The following is a 24,797-nucleotide window of genomic DNA, read 5'->3' on the forward strand; positions in this document are numbered from 1 at the left end:
GTCATATACATAAATGCCAAAATTTAAATTGTAGCTGGCAAAAAACCCATTTAAAAGCCGCGTCGTTCCATGGCGTATGAGTAATATTTAATTATGCATGCGCAACATCAAATAAATTATACTTAAGTCCCTTGCCAGCGGGTAGCATCGCTCACTTACCATAGGAAGAATGGCAGCCAGCAGAGTATGAATGTGCCCATGATGATGCCCAAAGTGCGTGCGGCCTTGTGCTCCCGCTTCATTTTGATTAAATGTTTGTCCTTTGTCGGGGTATGCTCCTGCTCGACCTCATGCAGTGTCAATGTTTTCGATGAGCCCGAGCCACTCAACGCCTCACCTGGCAAAAGGACATGATAAATGGGCAAGGATTAGCATCGGCTTCAGGCTCAGAATACCTCGCTGTGTGCGCCTGTTTTCCTGTCTGCCTGCCAGACAGTCTGCCTGGCCGAGTGGTAATTCAAGCTTTGCCTGTTACTCTTACCTGATGGCTGCATCGATGGGCGATGCATGAGCATTGCATTGCCGTGGCGCATCATCAATTGTTTCTCCTGCCGGTTGGCCTCACGGAAAATGGCCAGATAAGTGAAAATCATAATTGTGCAGGGTATCCAGAACGAAATCGAGCTAGAAATGACGGCATAGAACTTGTTTACCACAAACGAGCACTGCTCGGGATTCTCCTTCACAAATATCTTGTGCTCCTCCGTCGTATACCAGCCAATGAAAATGGGTAGAAACGAGAGCAATGCCGGCGATATCCACGTGTTCAACAGCATAATGCCAACCACGCGTTTCGTCATGCTAATCGGATACTTGAGAGGCTTTACAATTGCATAGTATCTGCAAAAAGGAAGCCATTGCAGGGCCACTGTTATTACTATATCAAGTGAGCTGTCATATGCAGTATTAAATGAGTACACACTCGCATACATATATATTGGTGTGTGTGTGTGTGTGTTTATATATGTATGTACCCACCTATCCACAGATATGCAGCATAAATGCAAAATGCTTGCCGTTGAGAAGTACACATCCAAACTGTTCCACAGATCGCACAAGAAGGGGCTAAAGTTCCAGCTAAAAAGTGATGGAATATTAAATTATGAAAATAAATAATGTGTTTAAGTGTGCGGCAGATAACATTAGATAAATAATGTTATTCGCAAAAAGTTAAAATTTGCCCCACATGAAAACCCAGAGTTTCTTTAGTATATCTAGGGAGTTATAAGGCCCAAAAGCCACTAACTGTCTTATCAGCATATCTGATTTATGTGTTTATCGATTTTATCTTAGTTGTTTTCGGCTAGCAGGTGACATTGCGCATGAACTGGCACATTTTGATGTCAAGCGACTCTCGCAGAGATTCCAAATTAAAATGCTTTAATGCACTGTGAGGCACAAACTGAAATGTGGGGATGACTACAGTGCTGCTGTTGAGGCCACAGGCAGAGGCGCCAACACAGACACTAACACAGACACTAACAAAAGCTCGCACACACACATACGCACACACTTAAACGCAAACGAGCGGGTTGCATGAAAAACTCATTAAAACTCGCGTTGTTGTCCCTGCTGGTTGCCGCCTAGCCGCCCTGACGCCTCTCACCGTTCTCCGACCTACTCGAACAGCTCGACTAGTCGCCCGTTCGCTCTTTATGCCAGCGGGCATGAAAATTTATTATCGGGCGACCAGTTTGGCATCAGTTTCAAAAACTTTCGACTATTCAGAAACTGTATGTGCGCACGCCTGCAGCAATGCCAGGATCTAGACATGGTCGTAGGCGTAGTCGCGAAGCCTTTTCAGCCTTTTGCTAGTTTGTTGTTTTTCGGCTCGGCGCTGTCATGAATTGGCGCTTAAGCTGGCCCATATAAAAGGTGGCACGACAACGATGGCCACGTCGGTGCCGTGGGCCAGTGTCAATTATGCAACTAGCGACAGTGAAGGTAAAATTGCTAATGAATGCCAAGTGGGCGGCTATGGTTGGTAACGAGCCCATTGGGTGCACCAACTGCGGCCATTGCCAATTTATATGCAACTTTCGTGGCCAAGTGGCCTGCTAAAGTTTTCGGCCTGGCCTGGCTTGCCCCGGATTTACCCTGCTCCGTTGGTGCCTCGACCCATGCCAGGCAGCAAGTGTGCACATTACGCGCTGCTCTTGCTGGCGATGACATTGCAAACATTTGTGCTGATCTTAAGTCCAAAGTCGAGCTTAAAGCCAGGGCTTAAAGCAGCGGCTGTGCATAATTAACTCAGCTACGTATCTGTACATGACATCACATGCACATATCGCATTACAATTGCAGACACCCACACACTGGCACTGTGAAGGATGTAACCATGTCACACTCTGACGGTTTTTGTCCCCTAGAAAAGCAATTCAAAGAGTGCGTTTGTGTGTGCCGATTCTCCATGAGTATGCATACACTTACGAACTAAAAGTCGGTTAGTGTCTGGTGTCTGGAACGCCAAGTTATCTTAAAATGAAAAAGTTCTCGGAGAAAATTGAATATAGTAAAATAGTTCAATAGTTCATTTCTATCAGCGTATTTTTAATCTTCTGCCTATAACTACTTGAGCAAACTACCCTTAGGAATTTCTTTTTTTAGATATAAACTTTTAATAGAAAAAAATAATAATATTGTGATTGCAAAAAAATTGTTTAAATTTTTGTTTAGTTTTCGCACATTTTAATACTTGAACACGCATATGAGCTCAAACACAGAGCGAGATGACTCTGAGCATTTGCATTTACACATACGATCACGACAGGTCTTTACACACACACACACTTATATTATACATGGGGATATATGCAGACATGCCCACTCGTACAGCAGGCGGCAGTAGAAATAAATGTTTCTTTCATTTTTCAGGGTTTTTTTTGGTTGTTTGTTCGGACGCTTCCTTGTACCCAACCTGCTGCCCTTCCAGCCTTTGCCGTTGCCATGCTGCTGCACCCCGTTCATTTTATTTGGTGCTGTGTTCAGTTGCAGCTGTAATTCTTACAGCTTTTTTCTTTTGTTGTTTTAGTGTGTGTATGTGTGTGTGTGCATTTGGTTGTTTGTATTGTTGTTGTACTTACCGCCCAGTTACTTGCACACTAAAGTTAAATGTCATGGCCATAATAGCGACCATTATATCAGCCATGGCTAAGGAAACTACAAAGTAATTCGTTATAACTCTGCAAAGAGAAAGAGCACAATCAGAAAACGAAAATAACATGAGATATTATGAATCATGACAACAACAGCAATAACAACAATAAACAATATGAAAAGGGCTATATTACGGCATGCCTTTAGAAGACTAATCAGGATCACGTACTGATGCCCCAGCTGGCTTCTCCGTGTGTATCGTGAGAATGTGCTAGTTCTTTCTTTGCGTGGGTGCTGGCATTGTACACTGTGTAATGCGTGCCATTGCCCCCAAGGGGTAATCAGCTACTATGCTGCTGCCTATCTGCAAGGGCCAGCAAATTATTTTAGTTTGCATTGTGCTATCAGCATGGGACATAATTAAAAAGCAGGGAACGAATCGAAACAAAAAATGTGGCTTAGCTGACCAAGGCTACCAATTGCATCTTATATGGCATTCAGTTTGCAGTGCATAATGGGCAGTAGGAATGACAGAACGTGGAGTTTTCGCAGGTGCTTAGTACGCGAGGCTATTCCATGCATTCCTATTAAACGATTTACGTGGCGTATCAGTAATTTCCATCTACTAGTGAAATCATCTTAAGACATTCTAGGGAATTCGAACGATCAATAATACACATTAATGTTAGGTAAGCGTTTAGTTTCAAGATGCCAGCAACGGCCTTGTTAATCTATTACTCTAGCGTTACTTTTTGAAGCTCTTAAATGACTCGCAGCACTTTGAGCCGTTAATTGCAACAAATAGCCACCATTTTGCAAATGCGTTGCCATTATTTAGCCGTTTTCTGTCTCTGTCAGTCTCCTTCCCTCTCTCTCTCTCTCTCTCTCTCTCTCTCTCTCTCTCTCTCTCTCTCTCTCTCTCTCTCTCTCTCTCTCTCTCTCTCTCTCTCTCTCTCTCTCTCTCTCTCTCTCTCTCTCTCTCTCTCTCTCTCTCTCTCTCTCTCTCTCTCTCTCTTATATATATATATATATATATATATATATATATGTATATATACCTCCCTAGCTAGGCTACTTAAACCATTAAATTTCTTCAACCAGAAAGAAAATACCATTTATACACTTTGGCGGCTGGCGTTGAAAAACCCGGAAACAGTTTCCGTGCATCCTTCAAGTGAAGGCGGCGCCGCGGTGTTAATCAGTAGCCTCCATGTAATGGCAAATGGTTTCTACATATTAGATGCCACCCTAACTACTTAAATATAGAACTGTGGCTGCGACTGTAGCTGTGGCTCGTGGCTCAACTTCAACAGCGTAAAAATGTGAAAATAATTTCAAACACGATGGCAAGCGTTTTTATTGGGCGGCGTATAGAAAATTTTAAATTTATGCTGTCATAAAAACCATAATCCTCCTTAATTGCCAAAGTTTCGGCTGAGGGGCTTCTGCTTCTGTTGTGTCACTTGTTTTTGTTTTTTTTTTTTGTTGCCCTATAAAATGGTTGAAAGTGAGGATGACGCGTATCTGTTGTCAGTTTGTCGTCGCACCTATATACTAATGGTATTTAAATTTGTATTCTTTAAATACTTGATGACCACGAACAACTGATTTACTATTTATGCATACACGACTTTATCAATTTTGAAACTGTGATCAAAATGTACATAGATCTATATAAGTATGTTCTCTCCCTATTTGGAATATTTGGGCGATCGGTAATAATAGTTATCCAGTAATATCATTTAAAGAAACAATTGTTGGTTGTGCCTTAATTTGAGTGTGAGCAGGTTTTGGGATATATGCTAGGTATCGGCTAGTCGTGCCTTCGCAGGGCAGATTCTTCCATTACTTTTTTGTCGACTGTATAATGTTTTTTTTTTCAATTTTTTATAAGTTTAACTGTCATGCTATATTATTGTTTCATTTTTGTTTGCTTTTTTGTGTCCACATTCCATTCTTTATGGCTTTGTTTCAAGGAACGTCTCATCTATGCTTAACATGTGCACCATAGAACAATAGATAGATTTGCAGCTCGTGGCCAACAACAGCTGGCGATTTGTAAGCCGCACGTTGCTTTCGGATTTTGTGAAATCTTTTGCGCCTGGCCGGCGTAAATGTTGGCCAGAAATTAGATTTATATATATAGGAGTGGCCTTGGGTAAAAGTCGACTTAACGCACGTAGAAAGCCCAGCAACACCATCATAGTCATCATTATCATTATTATCATCATAATCATTATCATCAGCAGCAGCCCCTTGATGAGCATTAGTATCATTATTTTTTTAGGCTGTAAGACTGCCGACTCGCAAGTCACTTAAAAAATAAAAGGTTGCTCATTAGTAGAAAAAAAGATAAATTAAGCGACGTTCAACCTTAATTACGCCAACCTCCCGAACCCCACGGCTTCTTGTTATTCTTCCTTTTGCTATCTAACAAAGTGTGCTTGCCTATTTTTCTCTTGCCTTTTTTACGTACTCCTTTTGCCAAGAACATTTAAAGTTTTCATTACTGCGAAAGAATTTGCATTATAAAAAACAGTGAATGTAACCTGAAAGGGGTGTGGTTAAATCTTGCTGGCAACAACTTTTGATTGCATGCCTGCAAAACGGTGCGACGCAGTTAACTTTAATTATGTGAGCCGGACGGACCTTCTGTGAAAGGGAAAACCCCGTGGGTTTTATGAAGCGCTAAATTGATTTGGCTGCCAGTTATTAAGGCACAACTAAAATATTAACGAGCCGAGCCAAGCTGACGACCCATCATTTATCACTAGAAAACTTTTTTACGGCAATGTCTTTCTACATAAATGTCGAGCGAAGGACGCCACCTCCTCCCCGCACTGTGCTCTCAGTTGACAGCGCATCTAACGAGGTCGTCTCGCTAAGATGTTGACAAGTGTACATTCCCCCACATGTGCGTATGAATGTGCGTGTGTGTGTGCGTGTGTCTGAATAGTTGAGTGGCTATATTTATTTTTCTTTTGCAAATTGATAATACGAAGGTTTATTGGCTTGTCATTGGGACTGTACGTCAATTTATATGTGCACATCTATGAATATCCAGAAATAAAATCAAAACTATAAACAACATTTGAATGCATTCATTGCTTATGCAGTTCAATTTAGAGAATCGTCAATAAAGCTGTGTATGCCAGCCATAACTTTTATATAGAGTAGACTTATCTGTTTATAATTAAACATGGTGTTTCAACTTAAAGTGAACATATATTGCACATGCGCCTCAATTGGTTCACATAAATAATAAACAAAAATAAAAAAAACAAAGTGTAGAGAATATATATTCGTATATTTAAGAGAAGCTAAGCACATTGGCTCGAAGAAAGTTTAACAGTTGAGTTTCCATTTTTTAGCACAGTCAGTAACAAGAAAATAGAAAAAGAATTGTTACAGCTTTAATTTCATTTACAAGAAATTGCTAGGAGAATCGCCAAAATAGCAAAAAAGAAAATTAAAAACTCTGGCGTGACCATTAATAATCTCTCAGCAGGCAAATTGTATGCTTGCACATTTAAAAAAGAGTCATAAAACTTAATTTGTCAACAAATTAATGAATTGCGCCAAAGCAACCCTTCTCTTAATACCCTTTAGCCGTAATGCATGTACAAAGGGGTATTTTTTAATGATGTTGCACATGCTAGTAGCCGAATGAAATTGACATTTTATCCTAACATATCCAAAATCGAAATGCTTTTTCTTTGCCATCGAGTCTGGTTTTTTATGCTATTTTTTAAGTTAATAGATATTTAGATGTTGTGTGAAGTTGTGTTTTTGGGCGAGAACCTTATTTGGCTTGGTTTTTGGGTACTTCAGACCAACATACGCATTCCTAGCTAAGGATTTAACGTTCTCAACTAACTTTTCCAATACTACTTTAATTAATTGAAAATTAAAATCAAAACCTTATTATTAAATATTTAATCTTTGCCACATCGTTATGCTTGAATAACAGCTATACTAGATATAAATATTGTATTAGACTTTAATAAATACGGTGCATGTGCTATCGAGCTCTAAAATTTGGTCTAGGGCATATCTTAGGTTCTACATTTTAACAAAAGGGAGTTCGAGACACTGAAGATTGAGCGTTTTGTAGCCCTTTATTAAATCTATATTTTGCTGAAATATGTGTTGACAGAGTATATGTTAGTCGGGCACATCTAAATTAGTCATTCCTACTTTCATCCTATAGTAAAATAAGAAAAAGAGGAAATGCTATTGTATAACTCTGCCCAAAGAGAAATGCAAATATTACAGAATGTGGAACATGAAAATGTAAACAGTTGTTAAGGGGCAGAGGGTAGCGGGTAGTAGATAGACGCTCAATTATTGCCAAAATAAATAAGGAACAAAGCAGCTACATAAAATACAAGCGAATTGGAAGTAAAATGGCTGGCAGCAAAGCGAGCGCAAAACAGGATACGAACGGGACACGATTTCGGATACAGATGCGGGCATGGTATACGGCAGGCGGACGTGCATGAATTTTATGCGAAGTTGACAAAAATTGAGCATACGAAAGCGAAATAATTAGAAAGTGTTAAGGCCGCGTCAGGTGCGGGGTGTGGCTTGGCGGGGCGTTTCGCGCAAATTGGCAATCAAGGCAGCCCCAGGAGGCGGCACAGCTTCAGGTATTTTATGCAATTACAACAAAAACTCAGAAAGAGAAAGCAACGCTAATTGCTTTTCACAGATAATTAGAATGTAAGCGTGCAAATTGAGGGACACAGGAGCTGGGGACTGGGGGCTGGGGGCCGGGGACTGGGGGCTGTATCTGCCAATTTAGAATTAAGCTATAGTTGGCCACATTACGTATACGCACCTTAATTTTCTAACACGCATCACAGAAATAATAACAAGCAGATTGCCACAAATGGCCGCTATGATGATGAACAGCATGACGAATGCCTTAAGCACCCAGAACGCATCGTCGAACCAATCCTCGACGTCGCCGGCCGGCGCAACTCCAGCATCAAGCTGGGATCTGCTGTCATTTAAGAGCGCGGCTGCCGTGCTGCTTAGCAGCGTGGCGTTTAGTTCGTGTGTTGGGACGGGCATGGGCGTGGCAGTCCCTTGCAGTGGCAGTGCAACGGCGTCAACAACGCCAACTGTTGCAGTCAGAGCATTCGTTGTGTGCAAGACGGCCGCCGTTGTCAGGGCGGCGGTGGCGCTGATCAGCGTCAAATTGAGGCTGGGATTGTTATTTGAAGTCGTTGTGTTGGAGCGTCGTGTTGTACGTGCTGGCACCGCTGTCTCTTGCTCTTGCTCTGGCACTGCCTCTGGCCGCTGGCTGCAACGGCAAAGTCTTTTGCGTTTCCTTGTGATGCTGGTTCTATGCCGCATCGTTGTTGTTGTCGCTGCGGTGGGCAGCGCGGGCAGCTGGCCAAGCTCCAAGCACTGCATGGCTTGCATTTGGCTTGACTTTCACTCGGGCACGGACACGTCCGGCTGCTTAAATTTGTACACTCGCTTTTTGGTTTATGGTGACGACTTGTAATATTTTTCTCTCACTTTTAGCCGTTGCGGCTGTATTTCGCTTTGCTTAACTTTTTGAACTTGGCCTTGGTTTCGGTCTCACTCTTTATGTCGGTTTTGGTATTGGGTCGGACTTGGTCTCAATCTCATGAACCTGCGTTAATTTGCTGGACAGCCACCGACGACGAGGAGGTGCGCCATTAGGGATTCGCGACACGCGTGGCGCAAGCGACGTTGAAACCAAAACTGAAACGGCCACCGCAACGGAAATTGATTCGCCAATGTGGCGCGCACCGTGCGACGACAGCAGAGACGGAGGCAGAGACGGAGACGTCAACGCCAACGTCCACGTTCACGTTCGTGTCGCTCTTGCCGCTGTCCTTGCCAACGCCAGCCGACGCCCACTCAGTTCACAGCGTTGCTGCTGCTGCTCTTAGTTGCTGTTGTTGCTGTTGTTGCTGTTGTTGTTGCTGTTGCTGTTGCTGTTAATGATAATATTATTATGGAGGCGTCGTCGCTGCCGCGGCCGAGTTTGCTGGACTATTTGGCGTTTTAGCTATGCGGCTTCTGTTTTTATTCTGTTTGCTGTTGTTGTTGTTGTTGTTGTAGCTGTCTCTGTCCGTTGATTGGTTTTTTTTTTTGTTCAAGCGGCTGCGTTTTAATTTTATACATATTTTTCTTTTTTTTGGTTGCTGCGGAGACCGCGTCGCTTAGCTGCTTCTGCTGCGGCTGCTGGTGTTGAGCTGCCGCAAAATTTCAGTATTTTAGTCTTTATTTTTAACATTTCTGGTCTTTAATTTATTTTTGGTATAGTTCGTGCAAGTGGTTTTCACTTTTATATTGCACCAACTCAAAATGTTTCGACGCTTTTGCCGTTCTGTCATAAAAGCAAAATCATTGAAACACAAAGAAAGAAAGAAAAAATCGGTAAAAGCATGAAAATCATGCGTTCAATTTTCCTTTCTTTTTTGAGCCTTTATGTATATGAGCTCAGTTGTTATATATATTTATAAGTTTAATTTTTGGCCACCGCTGGCATTTGTATTGATTTTAGTTAATATTTGTTTATATGAGGTAGAATTCGTTTTGGTTTTTTGTTTGAGTGGCCTAAATATATAGGGTGTCTGCTACTAGGCGGTCCACATTCTAGAAATATACTAACTATGCACTAATTACATTCTGCTCTGACTCCAGGGTATTTGAATAATCACTGTTTTATTTCTATGTCATGATCAACCTTCGTATAGTCAAACCCAAATTAGCGCCCTTCCATGTATTTGACGTCTAAATATAGGGTGTTTAGCTGGGGCGACATTCCGAAATTAAACAAAAACAATGTCTTTTAACCACGTGATCCGTTCTAGTGCACTCCTATGGGTCACTGGCACTCCTCTGAAACGAACACTTTGAGTCACCCTGTATAATCCAAATGATTTATATGACGGCAGCTGCGCCAAAGAATGTCACTCTTTTGATATTGCTCGCTTCACAACACTTTTAGCCCATATGCATCGTCGTATTCGTGAGTATTTTAGACTCCCTTTACCCACCCAAGCAACTAAGATGCGAAAAAATTCACAATTATTATTGTTCTTGTAGTTTTGTTTCTTTTTTGACTCCCTACTGTATATATAGGCTGTGTACATATGTAGCCTATTCTATAGTTGTATGCGACTTTGTTCGGTTTTCTGTATTTATATTTATAATTTTTTCTGAATTAATTTCCTGGTGATGTTTTATTTTCATGTTCGCACACGCTTTTAGCGCTCGCAACGTAGCCGCCTTATTGATGTTGTTGTTAGATATTGTTGCTGTTGTTGTTGTTGTCGCACACTCAACAAATTGGCCACTCGCATTTTGGCGGCCATGAGCTTTAAATTAGACGCCCAGTTGCGTAGGGGTATTTCATTTTGGATTTACTCGTTTGCATGACAAATTTTTAGCACAATATATTGACTATATTTTTGCGTTTCGGTGTTTTGTGTTCGGGTTTCAGCTTTGAAAGCCTAAGTACTGTTAATTATGGCAACTGCCAGCAAAGGAAGTTGGCTGCAATGAGCCAAAGCATATGGCAAAATGACGTTGTTGTTGTTGTTGCTGTTGTCGCCTCGCCCTGGCGCTAGTCCAAATTAAGCAACTGCAAGGAAATGGAAATAGAAAAGCAAATAAATATAAGTGTGTGCATGTGTAAATATAAATATATGTTTTAAGTTCTATAAAATAAATATTGAGTGCGCATAAATATTCGAAAACAGCACGAGAAGCACCATGAAAAAACAAATAAAGAAAAAATAAACAAAAATGCGATAATAATTTTGTATAAAAATATGTATTCGCATCTTATAGAAGTTTGTCACCGCTCATCAAAGCGCTGCCGCAGAAGCAGAACCGCTGGCGTCACCGCATTGTCGCTGCCGCCGGCGCTGCTGATGCCGATGCTCGCCTTAATTTTATATATTTATTAATTTTTAAATTTATAATTTTGTACCCAGCGACCAATGCCTTTTGCCTTTTAGCCGTGGGTGTTTGATTAATTTTTGTGGCCAAACTGATTTCCATTAATTTAAGTTAAAAATTTATAAAAAAAAAAATTACCATCAGCAAATGCAGAAAACATCAATACGATGTTTTGTTTCATCATTTACATATTTGCGCCTTTCAATTGACGAAATGCAGGTTAGCAGCTTTCATTGGAGTTTCATGGAAGAAGGCCGCAACTGACAAGTGGCGACAGGCCACAAGCGGAAGATTTAAACATGGATCCACAAAAACAAACCCCAAAAATCTCTATAGTCAGCTGCCAATTGTTTTGGCATATGTGTCTGTGTCTGTATCTGTATCTGTCTTTGTATCTTTGCATTTGTGTTACTTTCCGACAATTCTTTTGTTGCCATCGTTCAGTCAACGCCTTCAAGTACACAGCTTCCAATGTTAATGTCATGAAAATTATTATTATTATGGTTTTTTTTTTTATTTCAAATTTAATTTTGCCTTGCACAGTTGTAGTTATTTGTGGTTTTTCTTTTGGCCGTTGACGTGGCCGACGTTTTTGCTCTTGGCATTGTGCGTCCTCGTCTGTGGTTGTTGTTTTAAGTTTGCTGTCTTCAATATTGTTGTTGTTGTTGTTGATGCTTTTTGCTTGAAACTGTTGCCAAATTATGGCGCACATGCCAAAACAAAAACAAAAACAAAGGCAAAAGCAAAAGCAACGGCAAGAAAACTTATGGCCCGGATAACGCAGCATATACGAGCCCAGAGTAGCAATTCTGGGCAGAACAGCTGCACTTGGCTAAGATACCATGTGGCATCAGTAGAAGCTGCTAATTAAGCTTAACATACTTTCCAGAGCACTTAACCAAATAGGGCTGCTTCTCAGCCTTCCACGCCAACATCGACATACAGGCAATATGCTCCGTGCATGCTCTATCTTCTTTCAACTTTTAATTAATAAACTTGTATTTATTTTTATTTAATAAACAAAACTTTTAACTTTACATTATAGCACCGACTACATTCCGTTCAGCTCAAGTCCTTATGTTGACTTCCCCCCATTCACCTTTTCCCGCCCTCGCATTTTAGAGTTTGTGCTCGTACTTGTTTTAGCACATTCAGTATACCAGCTGTGTTTAGCGTATTGCACCTCTGAGCTCACATACATTGGGTTTGTTCAAGAATTTCATACATTTCAACTCACAAATTCGGAAACCAACAAAATTAATTTAGCATCAAAAATTGGTAAAACTATTAAGACAGAAACTGAGATGAATTACAAAATGGTATGGTATCCAAAAATTTAAAACGACTTCACACTTAATAAACAAGTAAGAGGCTCTAGTCGGAAGCTCCCGACTAGGGAATACCCTGAACCCAAAAAGTCAATTGCATTTAAATTGTGACTTAAATTGGTGGGCAATGCAACTTGGATTATTAACTTGATTTATAGCTTTGCGGTGGTATATATAGTTTTCTATATATATACTACTAGCGGGTATAACCCGGCCTTGCCCGTGGCACGTATGTTATAAAATCAAAAAAGCTTTGAAAATGATTTTGAAACTGATCGGACGGGAATCAAACAACTTTTATGCAAATCGGAAAACTCTTAAAATTCACCAAAAAAATCTTATAAATGCATTTTCCACCGAAGGAGTTTAGATTTTGCGAGAAATGTGAAACACGTCTCTAATGATTTTTCTTATAGATCTTTGGAAATAAATTTGAACACAACACGTCATCCACCAAATCTTCGACCCCCATTTGCACCAAGGAGGGATGGATTTTTCAAAAAGTGTGAAACACCCCTCAAATGAATTTGAACATAGATCTTTGAAAATGAGTTTGGGGCCGATCGGATGGTAAACAAAAAACTTTCATACAACCGTTTTCCGCCAATTTACCACTGTTGCGGGAGGAATTTTCCAAATCGTCGAAATACGTATTCATTAAGTTCTTATTTATAAGTTTGAAGCAAGTCGGACACAACTTAAAACGCCGCCCAAAAAATCGTTAAATCGCATTCCCCCCGAAGAAGTTTGAATTCTGCGAAAAGTGAGAAACACGTCTCAAATGATTTTTCATATAGATCAGTGGAAATGAATTTGAGCGCGTAACGTCACCCACCAAATCTTTGACCTCCATTTCCACCAAGGAGGAATGGGTTTTCCGAAAAGTGCGAAACACCCCTCAAATGAATTTGAACAAAGACCTTTGAAAATAAGTTTGGGGCCGATCGGATGGTAAACAAAAAAGTTACATACAAACTTTTTTCGCGATTTTTCCACACTTGCGAGTGGAATTTCCCGAAACCCCGTCTTAACGTGCACCTACATCACATAAGGTAACTACAGTGAAAATTTCAGCTTCCTAGCTCTTATGGTTTGGGCTGTGCGTTGATCACCAATCAGTCAGTCAGTCAGGACAAACAGTTTTATATATAGAGATTATATACTATTTAACTATTTAAAAAACAGGATTACGATATCGATTTTCATCGATTGCTTGGAAACGGAGTAAGTTATCGATTATCAGAAACAAACTCGTGCTGCGCACGGACTACGAGGACCAACAGCTAAAATATCAGTCTCTAGCTCTTATAGGTTCTAAGATCCTTGCGTTCATACATACGGACAGACGGACGGACGGACGGACGGACAGACGGACAGTCAGATGGACATGGCTAGATCGACTCGGCTGTTGATGCTGATCAAGAATATATACTTTATGGGGTCGGAGATGCTTCCTTCTGCCTGTTACATACATTTGCACTAAAACATTTTTAATGGGTTCAGGGTATAAAAATTTAAGTTGAAAACATAATAATCACATCCCTTCAATCAGCTCATTAAGAGTAGCATTTTAAACTTTGAAGCTCTGAAGAGTTAAAATTATACAATGAACTAGTTCAATACATTAAATTATTAATAATAGAAATATTTAAAATAGTTTTATCGCCATCTAAAAATACTCTTTATTTATCGCCATATGGAAGTATTCTGTATCTCTTTACGAGCGTCGGACCTTAACGAAGCGAAATGTATATTTTTTTGGGATGAACGAAAACTTGCGTCAAAAGCCACTTAGCTGGGATTTAGCAGATGTCAATTCTTGACACACACGCACTTAACGTAGATCTGTTATTAATTCAAGAGGAAAAATTTAAATCAAAATAAGACGTATCGCAATTTTAATTACACTCACAAGCAGATTGACTGTCTTTATATCCATTAATAAATAACTACAAATTTGATTATAAAGAGCATTTGACTAAAAGCCATCCTGCAATCAATTCGAGTAATCGAAACTAATAAAATAAATATTTTTGTGCACTTTCATGTAACATAGAGAGAGAGTTCTCAGTTGAGAGTGATTGACGTGTTTTACTTGTGCTCCAAGATTTTTATATATTTTTGCGCTTAAATCCTGCTTTTTATTTCCAAAATTTGCATTATTTGTGCTGTATTTAAAAAGCTTTTATAACTTGTGCAAAGTGTTATCTGTTGTGCAGCGTAAGTCTGTTAATTATTGCATTTATTAAACTCGGCGTCAGTTCCGTATTGTTGTTATTGCCTGTTTTGATTCTTTTGCTTTGGTGCTCCCCTGTGCATACACTTGTTTGTGCGTGTGTTCGCTGCTGCATATTTCTGCTTGTGTATCGCGCTCTCTCAAATTTTTGCTTGCTTTTCGCTCCAAACAATTTGTTTGTGTACGATAGTTATTTTTTGAGCGTTTACTTGCTCTATTTTTGTGCACCGTGTTTCGTTTTACTCTGCGCTCTCGCAACTTCTGCATATCTTTTAACGCTTGTAGAAATTATGTCGTGCTGTAAGAAACCTTGCACGTTCAAGCAGGCTGATGATTCTGCATTACCGCATTTTGTTAATTGCTGGCTGTGTGAGAATATAATGCATGCTAAATGTGCAGGTCTCACTGGGCGTGATTGCGACAAGATCGCTGCAATTGCCAAGAAGGGCTGCGGCGGCTTGAGTTGGTCGTGCCCAGAATGCATCGACAAGCCAATTGATTTCTCCAGAATGTATAATTCTGTGAGAAATCAATTCTTAAAACTAAATAACGTGGCTAAGCAGCTCTCGAGTAGTTTTGATTCGAGTTGTGAGTTGCTTAGCAAATACAAATTCGAGTCTCCAACCAATCGCCGGTTGGAGCCTCAATTTTTGCAGTTGCCCTCTCCGTCTGTCCAGACACCTATGCCTCTGTTGTCCCTGCCTAGCAACTTGGATTTATCTCCAATGTTGTCATTATCGCCTTCTCCGAGCGACTGCCCAAATATTACCCCAGTTTTATCCCCTGTAATAGTCCCATTAGACCCCGTACCTGAACCTGTCCCAGTTAGCCAAACTGCCTCAGCCCCCTCAGCTCCTGGCCGCAAAGGTAGACCAGCGCGCAATCTTGCCCAGATTGTTAAAAACAATCATGGTGCCTCTTTGGCCCCACCAAATCCTGTTCTCCCTGCAGCCCCATCAGCTCCTACGTTAAATGTTGTTGTCCCTCGTAGGCAAGTTTTTGTGTCTCGACTTTCGTCTGACACCACCTCTGAGTCATTGGCAGCTACTACTCCCTTGTTTATCCATTGCTAAAGCTTTTTAATCCATCCCTTGAATCTTCTGTCTTTCCATCTCTTTAGAAAGAATCTTATATCATTCCTCTCCACAAGAAAGGTGGAAAGTCTGATATACAAAATTACAGGGGCATTGCAAAACTGTCCGCTATTCCTAAATTATTTGAAAAAATAATCACTTCGAATTTGCAGCATTTCTGCAAATCAGTTGTTTCCCCTGTTCAACATGGATTCGTAAAGAATCGGTCTACTACGACCAATCTGCTTGAGTTTACTTCCTTGGTAAATGATGCTTTCCTTTCGAAAATGCAAACTGATGTCATTTACACTGACTTCAGTAAGGCGTTTGACTCCGTGCACCATGACATTTTACTTTTTAAACTTGACCGAATAGGTTTTCCTTCGTATCTTTTGCTTTGGATTAGTTCTTATTTAAAAGGTAGGACCCAAAGAGTAATGTTGAGGCTGACTACCTCTAAACAGGTTCACGTTACTTCTGGTGTTCCTCAAGGTAGTCATCTTGGACCTTTACTCTTTACTCTTTTTATAAATGATCTCCCCTCTGTTATATCCCATGCCCGTGTACCCATGTATGCGGACGACGTGAAACTTATTCTATCATACACTAAACCCCAACATTATTCTCGTCTTCAAGACGATTTGAACTCTATGCAACTTTGGTGTTCGGCCAATCATTGCATCTGAATTGTTCAAAGTGTATGTTTATGACATTTAATCGTACTACACCTTATCTTGTCAGTTATACAATCGACAATACTCCATTGCAACGTATACTAACAGTTAAGGATCTAGGCGAACTTGTTCGTCCTATCCTTAAATACTGCTCTTGCATCTGGTCTCCGCAGTATAACAAAAGCCAGGATCGTATTGAATCTGTTCAGAAGCAATTTCTGCTTTTTGCCTTACGAGGTTTAAATTGGGACCCTAATCTTCAGTTGCCATCCTATTCCAGCAGGCTGCTTCTTCTTAATCTTCCGTCGTTAATCAACCGTAGGACAATTCTCGGTGTTGTCTTTCTACATAAGTTGGTTGTTGCCGATATAGATTCTCCTTTTCTGCTAGGGCGTCTTCAATTCTCTGTTCCGGCTAGACCAACCAGAAATTACCAATTAAATTGGGACCCTAATCTTCGACTACGCTATGCACAATTCTTTTCGCGTGCTATGTAAAAATTACAATAGTTTGCATCACGTTTTCTCTACCGAACTTTCTCTACCCCTAATAAAATCGTTGCTTTCAGGATACCTTCGGGAAGTCACTGACCATTCCCAGCTATGAGCAGGGGCATAGCTTGCCGGACTGGCTGTAAATTTTCCCCCACCCATTACATTCCCATTACTATATCTTTATCCTTTCTACTTAACACTCTGTATATCTAACATACAGTTCTTTACTTTATTAACAATCTTCTTACTTTCTTTTCTCCTATTTATGGTATATTCTTAAATAATATAGCAAATTAAGATTATTTTTAATTTTAGTTAAGAACACTTTTTCCTACTTACACCCTTCTTCTTAGATGTAGGCTCTAATGGCGTCACTGACAAAATTAGCTGTGAAAAGGGGCACAGCTGGCCGGACTGGCAAATAAAACACCTCCATCGGTCGGTGATGCGAAAGATTCTGACACTCACAGAGCCATTATTCGCAAGCTCACTGAAGTCAGGGTCCAGTTCACGCACTTCTGTCTCAAGGAGGACAGACCGTATCGCTTAGTTGTCAAAAACTTGGCCGCTTCTACTCCCAGGAGCCAAATCGAAAGTGCCTTTGCAACACACGGCCATGTTGTGACAAACCTATATAACCCGGGGACCAGGCTACCCACAAATGACGCCGATGCGAACTCCACAAACGATTCGCCAAGTCGAAACTACTGGTATGTAGACCTAAGGCAGGCTCCTAACAATAGGGACGCGCTTCGCATTAGCAAGATTGGCCGTCAACGGGTCCAAATCGAGCTCCCTAGAAAGAACAAAAGCATCAGGCAATGTTATCGCTGCTATGAGTTCGACCACACTAAAAACTATTGCCTCAAACAGCCCAAATGCGGTAGGTGCGGCCAGCCCCATTGGACGAACTCGGATCAGTGCCAGGCCAAAACGGTGGCAGACCTGCGATGCTCAAACTGTGAGGGGAACCATGCTGCTTATTATAAAGGATGCAAAGCATACCAGCAGCGCTTGAATGCCAGATAACCGGCCATCAATGTTGCCCCCCTGTCACGACACAACCAACAGCAACCTGCACGGCGCATCAACTCGCAGTTTGTACCCTCCAGAATTGTGCAACAAGGCCTGTCGTATGCTGATGCGTTGCAGCCAGGACGCAAAACTTACCAGCAACATGCACAAGCGTGCCAACCCAACCAACCAGCCCACAGCTACAATAATGCAGCCCCAATACCCACAGCATGGATCTCAGGGGCAAGACACGTCCCTCGGAAGCATCCTCCAAGGACCAGCAGTCGATCGCAGCACTTAATGCCGCGGTCGCAACTATCCTAGTCAGCATCAAGGAGCTGAAGGACGCGCAAGGTCCTCCACAGCTCGGTCTTACCACTCACCGCAAATAATGGCTGCCCAGATGCGCCTCGGATCGTGGAACGCTCGCAGCATCATACAAAATGCAAACGAGCTTAAACTATTTCTGAGAAAACATGAAATAGACATCATGCTTGTCTCAGAAACGCACCTATACGCTGGCCTGTATTTCGCCATGGAGGGTTATGCTTGCTACCGTGCGGATCACCCAGCAGGTCGAGCCAGTGGAAGGGCTGCTGTGCTTGTCAAGCAGGACTTGGTGCACTACCAACTACAACAGATGACCTCCAGCACCACACAGATGGCTGCTATTATGGTGGGGACTCCTTTGGGTGAAATACCCGTAGCTGCAGTGTATCTACCACCGAATCTATCCTGGAGCCGAGCTGGATTCGATTCTCTCCTTGATCAGCTTGGTCATAAATTCATCGTTGGAGGCGACTTCAATGCCAAACACAGGCTGTGGGGAAGCTACAGAGCTGACAACAGAGGCATTGCGCTGCATGAGGCGCTCACCAGCTGCTCAGCCCAGGTCTTGGCCACTGGGAGACCTACCCACTTCCCGTATAACAGGCAAAGTACCCCTTCGTGCATTGACTTCTTTATATACAAGGGCATCCCCAACAGCGTAATATCAGTTTGTGAAGAGTATGAGCTGTCATCCGACCATCTACCACTCATTGCAACGGTCTCTACGTCTGTTCAGAGGACCCCAAAAAAGCGAAGGCTTGTCACTCTTCAATCGGACATACAACGTTTCAAAACTGAACTGAATGGCATGATAGATCTAAACATGCCGATCTTGACAGCCGACGATGCCGACGCTGCAGCTCAAACCCTGCTGGATCAAGTACATACTGCGGCTGCCAACGCTGCGCCAGCACAAATGTACTCCACGCCTACAAGCCAATTTACAAGGATGCTTCCCTCCATCGTTGAAGGCCTTCTTTCCCTGAAAAAGCGACTGAGGAGGGAGTACGTCCGTACCCAGGACACCAGAATCGACAGGATCTATCGCCGTATCGCCAACAGGGTCAGGAAGGAGTTAACTTTACTGAGAAGAAAAACCAAAGACACCATGCTGGAGGAAGCAACGGCAGACGAGAGCTCCAAAGTTGCGCTGTGGAAACTTACCAGTCGATACAACCGATGGCACCTAGGCAAGATCGCCAATGGACAGAGCCGAAGCCTTCGCCTGCAACCTAGAGGAGCGCTTCAAGCCATTTGAGACCGCATCACTCCCTGTATCACCAATCACCTTCCAAGAAGTGAAGCAGGAGATAAAGAGCTTAAAAAGCAACAAAGCCCCTGGGGAAGATCGGTTGGACAACCAGACAACTAAGCTTCTGCCATACAAGGCGGTACTTTTTCTCGTCGCCATTTTTAATGCAGCTCTTCGGCTAGGTTACTTTCCAGTGGTTCGGAAGAAGGCACGTATCATCATGTTGCACAAGAGCGGAAAGCCACCTAATCAACTGGAATCCTATCGCCCCATCAGCCTCCTGCCTGTCTTTGGCAAGATTCTGGAAAGGTGCATCCTAAGAAGGATCCTGGATACCCCGGAAATAAAACGCTTAATCCCGAAGTTCCAGTTTGGGTTTCGACTCAAACACGGTACCCCTGAGCAACTCCATCGGGTCACAAACTTTATTTTGGACGGCTTTCACAGAAAAGAGTATGTGGTGGCAGCATACCTCGACATCCAACAAGCCTTCGACCGGGTGTGGCACGCAGGACTCCTCTCCAAGATGAAGGGCAAATTAAATCCGCAGCTCTTTAACATCATTGCAAGCTTCCTGAACGAGAGGACATTTCGAGTGGTACAGGATGGCATAGCCTCTCATACCAAACGCATAAGAGCGTGCGTTCCACAAGGTAGCGATTTGGGTCCCACACTATACAGCCTCTTCACGCACGATATGCCCACGGCAAGTGAAATGGGCCTTGTCAGTCGGCAGGATCTCCTGGTGGCTACGTTTGCTGATGACACGGCAATCCTTGCCAAGAATAATTGTGTATACGAAGCAACGGACATACTGCAGGAATATCTGAAGCGCTTCGAAAACTGGGCTTGTAGGTGGAATATCTCAGTGAACCCTCAAAAATGTGCCACGGTCACTCACACCCTGCGCAAGGACTCCAGCCCCGGAATTTTTCTCCGTGGCGAGCTCTTAGAGCAGGTGCGTGACCATAAATACCTAGAGATCACTTTCGACACCCGACTAACGTTCAAAAAACATGTCACCGAGGCTACCAACAGCTTGAAAAGCAAAATCAGGCGTCTGAGCTGGCTGCTAAACCCAAATAACAAACTCTCGCTCCGAAACAAAGTACTTATCTATAACGTAATCTTTGCCCCTGCGTGGCGATATGGGCTCCAGGTTTACGGAATTGCCGCGAAGACGCACCTAGACAAACTTCGCATCATCCAGGCTAAAACCTTGCGAAAAATCTCTGGAGCCGAATGGTATATTCGCACACGAGACATCGCAAAGGACCTTAAGGTTCCTGTGGTAGGAGACGTTATGAACAATCAAGCAACAAGCTACCTATTTAAGCTCCGCAACCACCCTAACGTCCTGGCAAGGAACCTGCTAAGGAGGCGAAAAAGAAGGAGGCTTAAAAAGTCATATCCGATAGACCAAACGCCTGGCCAAACGCCGCCTTTAATGAAGCAAAATAACATGTACATACATAAACATACACAATGTAAATATTTAATTTAAGCTATCATTAACCAAAACACACGCTGATAAAAGTTGCTAAGCACGAGTAACTGAAGATTAGCCGTAAATAAACGAATTTTAACACAAAAAAAAAAAAAAAAACTAATAAATAAATAAATAAATATTTTGACCGCAAAAAGATGATCATCAAACTTCAGCTTTCATTTTGACACATTTTTCCAGCTCCAATCGGTAAAACACCTCTCAAATGACATTTAGATTGATTTAAAAGCAAACCTTCATTTATTTCTTAGAAAAGTTAAATTAAATGCTGGCCTATCAAGTCAATATACCCTTTCCTTACCGTTGACATACAGGAAATTTTATCGGCGATTATCAAATACTCTTGTTTATGTCAATGCTGGTCGGGTTGTGGATAAGATAAGAGGTCGCTTAAAAAAGCTTAATAAGCTAAAAACTGTTCATACCACAACTACTTCGATAAATCGTACCTATAACAGCGGTATGATATATTAGGCCGATGTTGATGAGACTTGGCTTATATGTATGGGGCATCGTGAAAATAATAATTGCTAATCTTGGTCTGGCTATCTCGTGAGCCCAAAGTTTTTCGTACAATAGCCTACTTTTCGACAGGCTATATTTATGGCAGCTTGAACAGAAACACACAAACGGGCATGGCTACATCAACTCAGCTGTTGATGCTGTTCAAGAACACATATACTTTATTGGGTCAGATATGGCTCCTTTATACATTTTTAAAGCGAAAATTGAAATACCGTCTACAAGGGTATACAAAAATGAAAAAATCACAAAGAACAAACATTAATGGGTCAAGAGGTATTTTGCCGCCATTTTTTTTTACACACACAATTGTTGCGTGAATATTAATAGATAGAAATGTAATATCATAATAACCGGGGTAAATGCGATGTCCCACTTGAACTTTAAATGGTTTCCCAGCTCCATTTTTCGCACGCAGCGAGTAAATAAATCACCCGACTCAAGGCGCTTACAAACTGTTCCATGTTTCTTTTCTTACATATATGTATATCCAGTTGTATATGGATGTAAGTAAATGTATATATATATATATATATATGGATGTATTAATTTTCGTTTTCTCGATTCCAAGCCCAGCACACAGCGTACAAAAGGCAGCAAGAGCCAGTCAGCTTTTCAATTTCAACTACGTAGATAAATATGCCATGCTGCCAACTGTAAGCGATTAGGGTAAGATATTGGGACGGGTCGAAAGGGAGTTGCATTGGAACTGGAGCGTACGCCTAAGGCGTTGAGATTTTATTGGCCATAAAGTAGGCAGCCATGAAACCGGAGCAGCAGCGTCACAAGCAGAGGAAGGGGCAAGACGGGAGCGTCCATTTAAAAGCCATTGTAGCGACAAACACAATGAAAACGAAAACTTGGCTAAACAGATGACAAAAAATATGCGGCGATTGATGCTATTGTGGTGCGCAGTGTGAAGGATAAGCCACACAAAACAAATGTCAAAGTCAACACCCAACCACTGCAAGCACTCACACAGCACACACGCACACACAAGCACAGACAGTGAATGATGGAGGGAGGGAGGGAAATAGAGGGAGAAAAGATAGATATGCACACACTTAAGCTGCAGTCTGAAACGCTCGACAAAATAAGCATAAAAAGCAATAAAGGAGGAGCACGTATTGTATACGTGTGCGTGTCTATGTGTGTGTGGCCGTATATGTAAGTACGTGTGTGTCTAGTGAGCAAGGGTGCGCACATCGATTTCCTTGGTCACTTGAACTGTAGGTAAAGGCGTTTAATAACTATGCTCGAAAACATTCAAAATATAAAAACTCAAGGAAAATTAAATTAAACAAAATAATCTATTGGCAATCACTTTAAAATATATGAAACTTACACACAAATTGTTTTAAATTATTATTTGTATTGCTTTTTTATACCCTGAAACCATTGAAAATGGGTAAAAGGGGTATAATGTATTTGTGCAAATGTATGTAACAGGCAGAAGGAAGCATCTCCGACCCCATAAAGTACATATATTCTTGATCAGCATCAATAGCCGAGTAGATCTAGCCATGTCCGTCTGTCTGTCCGTCCGTCTTTCCGTCTGTCCGTATGTCCGTCTGTCCGTATGTATTAACGCAAGGATCTCAGAACCTATAAGAGCTAGAGACTTGAACTCTTAGCTGTAGGTCGTTCCAGTGCCTGCGCTGATCGAGTTTGTTTCCGATATTCGATAACGTTCCCCGATTCCAAGAAATAGATAAAAATCGATATCGATATCCTGTTTTATGAGCAATTTTGGTAAATAATAAGAGCTAGAGCCATCAAACTTGACATGTAGCTTCTAGAATAGTATATATATACATAAAGTATCTTTCATTTCATAGCTACCACCACCTCCTCGCTTCTACCTCATAGCCATAAATCAAGTAAAAATACCAATATATGCTGCCCACCCAAATAATCCACAATTTAAATGCAATTGACTACTTGATAATACAAAAATATTCTATAGTAAGTACAATAAGATGAAGAAAATTTCATCAAGATCGGTTAAGAAACACAGAAGTTATTAAATTAAGCATGTTATTACTGTCCTCGAGTTTGGGGCAGCAAGCGCAAATTCAAAGAATTTCTGTATACATGTACACACACACATTCATGCGCGTCTGCTTTGAATTCTTTCAACAGCATTGCAATGGCGAATATATTGTTTTCTGTGCTGCTATTTTAATTCGTTTTTTTATCTCGTTAAGACTCAATGAATGGTGTGGCTGTTGGGTAGAGGCGGCGGAAAGTATGGCGGTCAGTTACGAGTTCGAACCCTGCTAAGGGAACTTTTTTTTTTAATTAAACTTTTTTACTACTAAAGCAATTGGTGTTGGAATAAGAGAGTTCAGGGTATCCCCTAGTCGGGAGCTCCCGACTAGAACCTCTTACTTGTTTTTACTTAGAGTTGAAGAAATATATATCATTATTGATTAATATATATATAAATATGTATATAAACCCATCCTAGCTCCATTAAGTATATTTTCTCTACAAGACTAATTCAATATGTTTTTGTTTATTACCTAGTTTATTTTATGGTCTTTAAGAATAGACTTTTCTCCAAATAATATTGTTAATTATTTATTAGAAAAGAAATATTATTCCCATAAGCTATAGGATATATTCACTGAACAAGGTATGTTTTAAGCAGACAAAACTCTGTTTTTTCTTCTTTATCCATTAAATATCTTAAATTGTCCCGCTTAAGCACTTACCTATTTCTATTTCTCTCCAGATCAGCTGACATGTACATAATCTGTTAAGTACTATAATATATACTATACATAAGAGTATCCTAGGAATAACTTTGTCTAAGGTTTCCTTGGCATTTCATAATATTGCTGCTGCTATTGTCATCGGCCTAGCCTTGGCAGAGTTGCTGGCCAACTGCTTAAGATTGTAATGAATGTCAAGTAGCGCAACGATTAATGAAAATTGCTTAATCAGCATTATTATCTTACTGGCATTAAATTATTTAGAGAAACCCGAAGAGCAAGAGCTTAGGGACAATATTGTTCCTGGTGTTGCTTTTGCTTCTGTTGTTGTGGTTCTCGCCGCTAAGTCCAACAATGTCGCCGTTTGTTGGCTTTGTTCCTCAGCCAAACACGCGCAGACAAAAGAGTTGATCGTCCCACGCGTTGTGCACACACAAGTGCTCACACACAAACACAGTTAACTGAAGCTGCTAATTGATTAGCGCAGACTACGTAGCTTCAGGGAAGCCACTCGGGCTGAGTCTGACAATCAGCGGAGTAAAATGAAAGCGCAAACAGCGACAGCAAATCATCCTTGTCTCAGTCTATGCGCCCTTCAAGCTCA

The 24,797-nt window shown here is 41.3% G+C and overlaps 1 protein-coding gene across 3 annotated transcripts in view; it reads right to left on the reverse strand.

Annotated features, from left to right (window-relative positions):
• Octbeta2R (Octopamine beta2 receptor) overlaps positions 1-24,797 on the reverse strand; it is a 67,196-nt gene that overhangs the window by 1,288 nt on the left and 41,111 nt on the right. Inside the window, exons 1-5 of one of the 3 annotated variants that reach the window (XM_064679221.1) lie at positions 7,937-9,053; positions 3,084-3,182; positions 979-1,077; positions 482-840; positions 160-337 (exon numbers count right to left, since the gene is read on the reverse strand). In XM_064679221.1, coding sequence (XP_064535291.1) covers positions 160-337; positions 482-840; positions 979-1,077; positions 3,084-3,182; positions 7,937-8,526 — 1,325 coding nt within the window. In that variant the 5' untranslated portion in view covers positions 8,527-9,053. Of the gene's footprint in view, positions 1-159; positions 338-481; positions 841-978; positions 1,078-3,083; positions 3,183-7,936; positions 9,054-24,797 lie in introns of those variants that run through there. The other 2 variants (XM_064679229.1, XM_064679238.1) reach the window with 2 other exon arrangements.

This window comes from Drosophila montana, unplaced genomic scaffold, assembly GCF_035044405.1.
Source record: "Drosophila montana isolate Dmon_TW-CO22-7 unplaced genomic scaffold, ASM3504440v1 contig_1264_1, whole genome shotgun sequence".
Taxonomy (NCBI): Eukaryota; Metazoa; Arthropoda; class Insecta; order Diptera; family Drosophilidae; genus Drosophila; species Drosophila montana.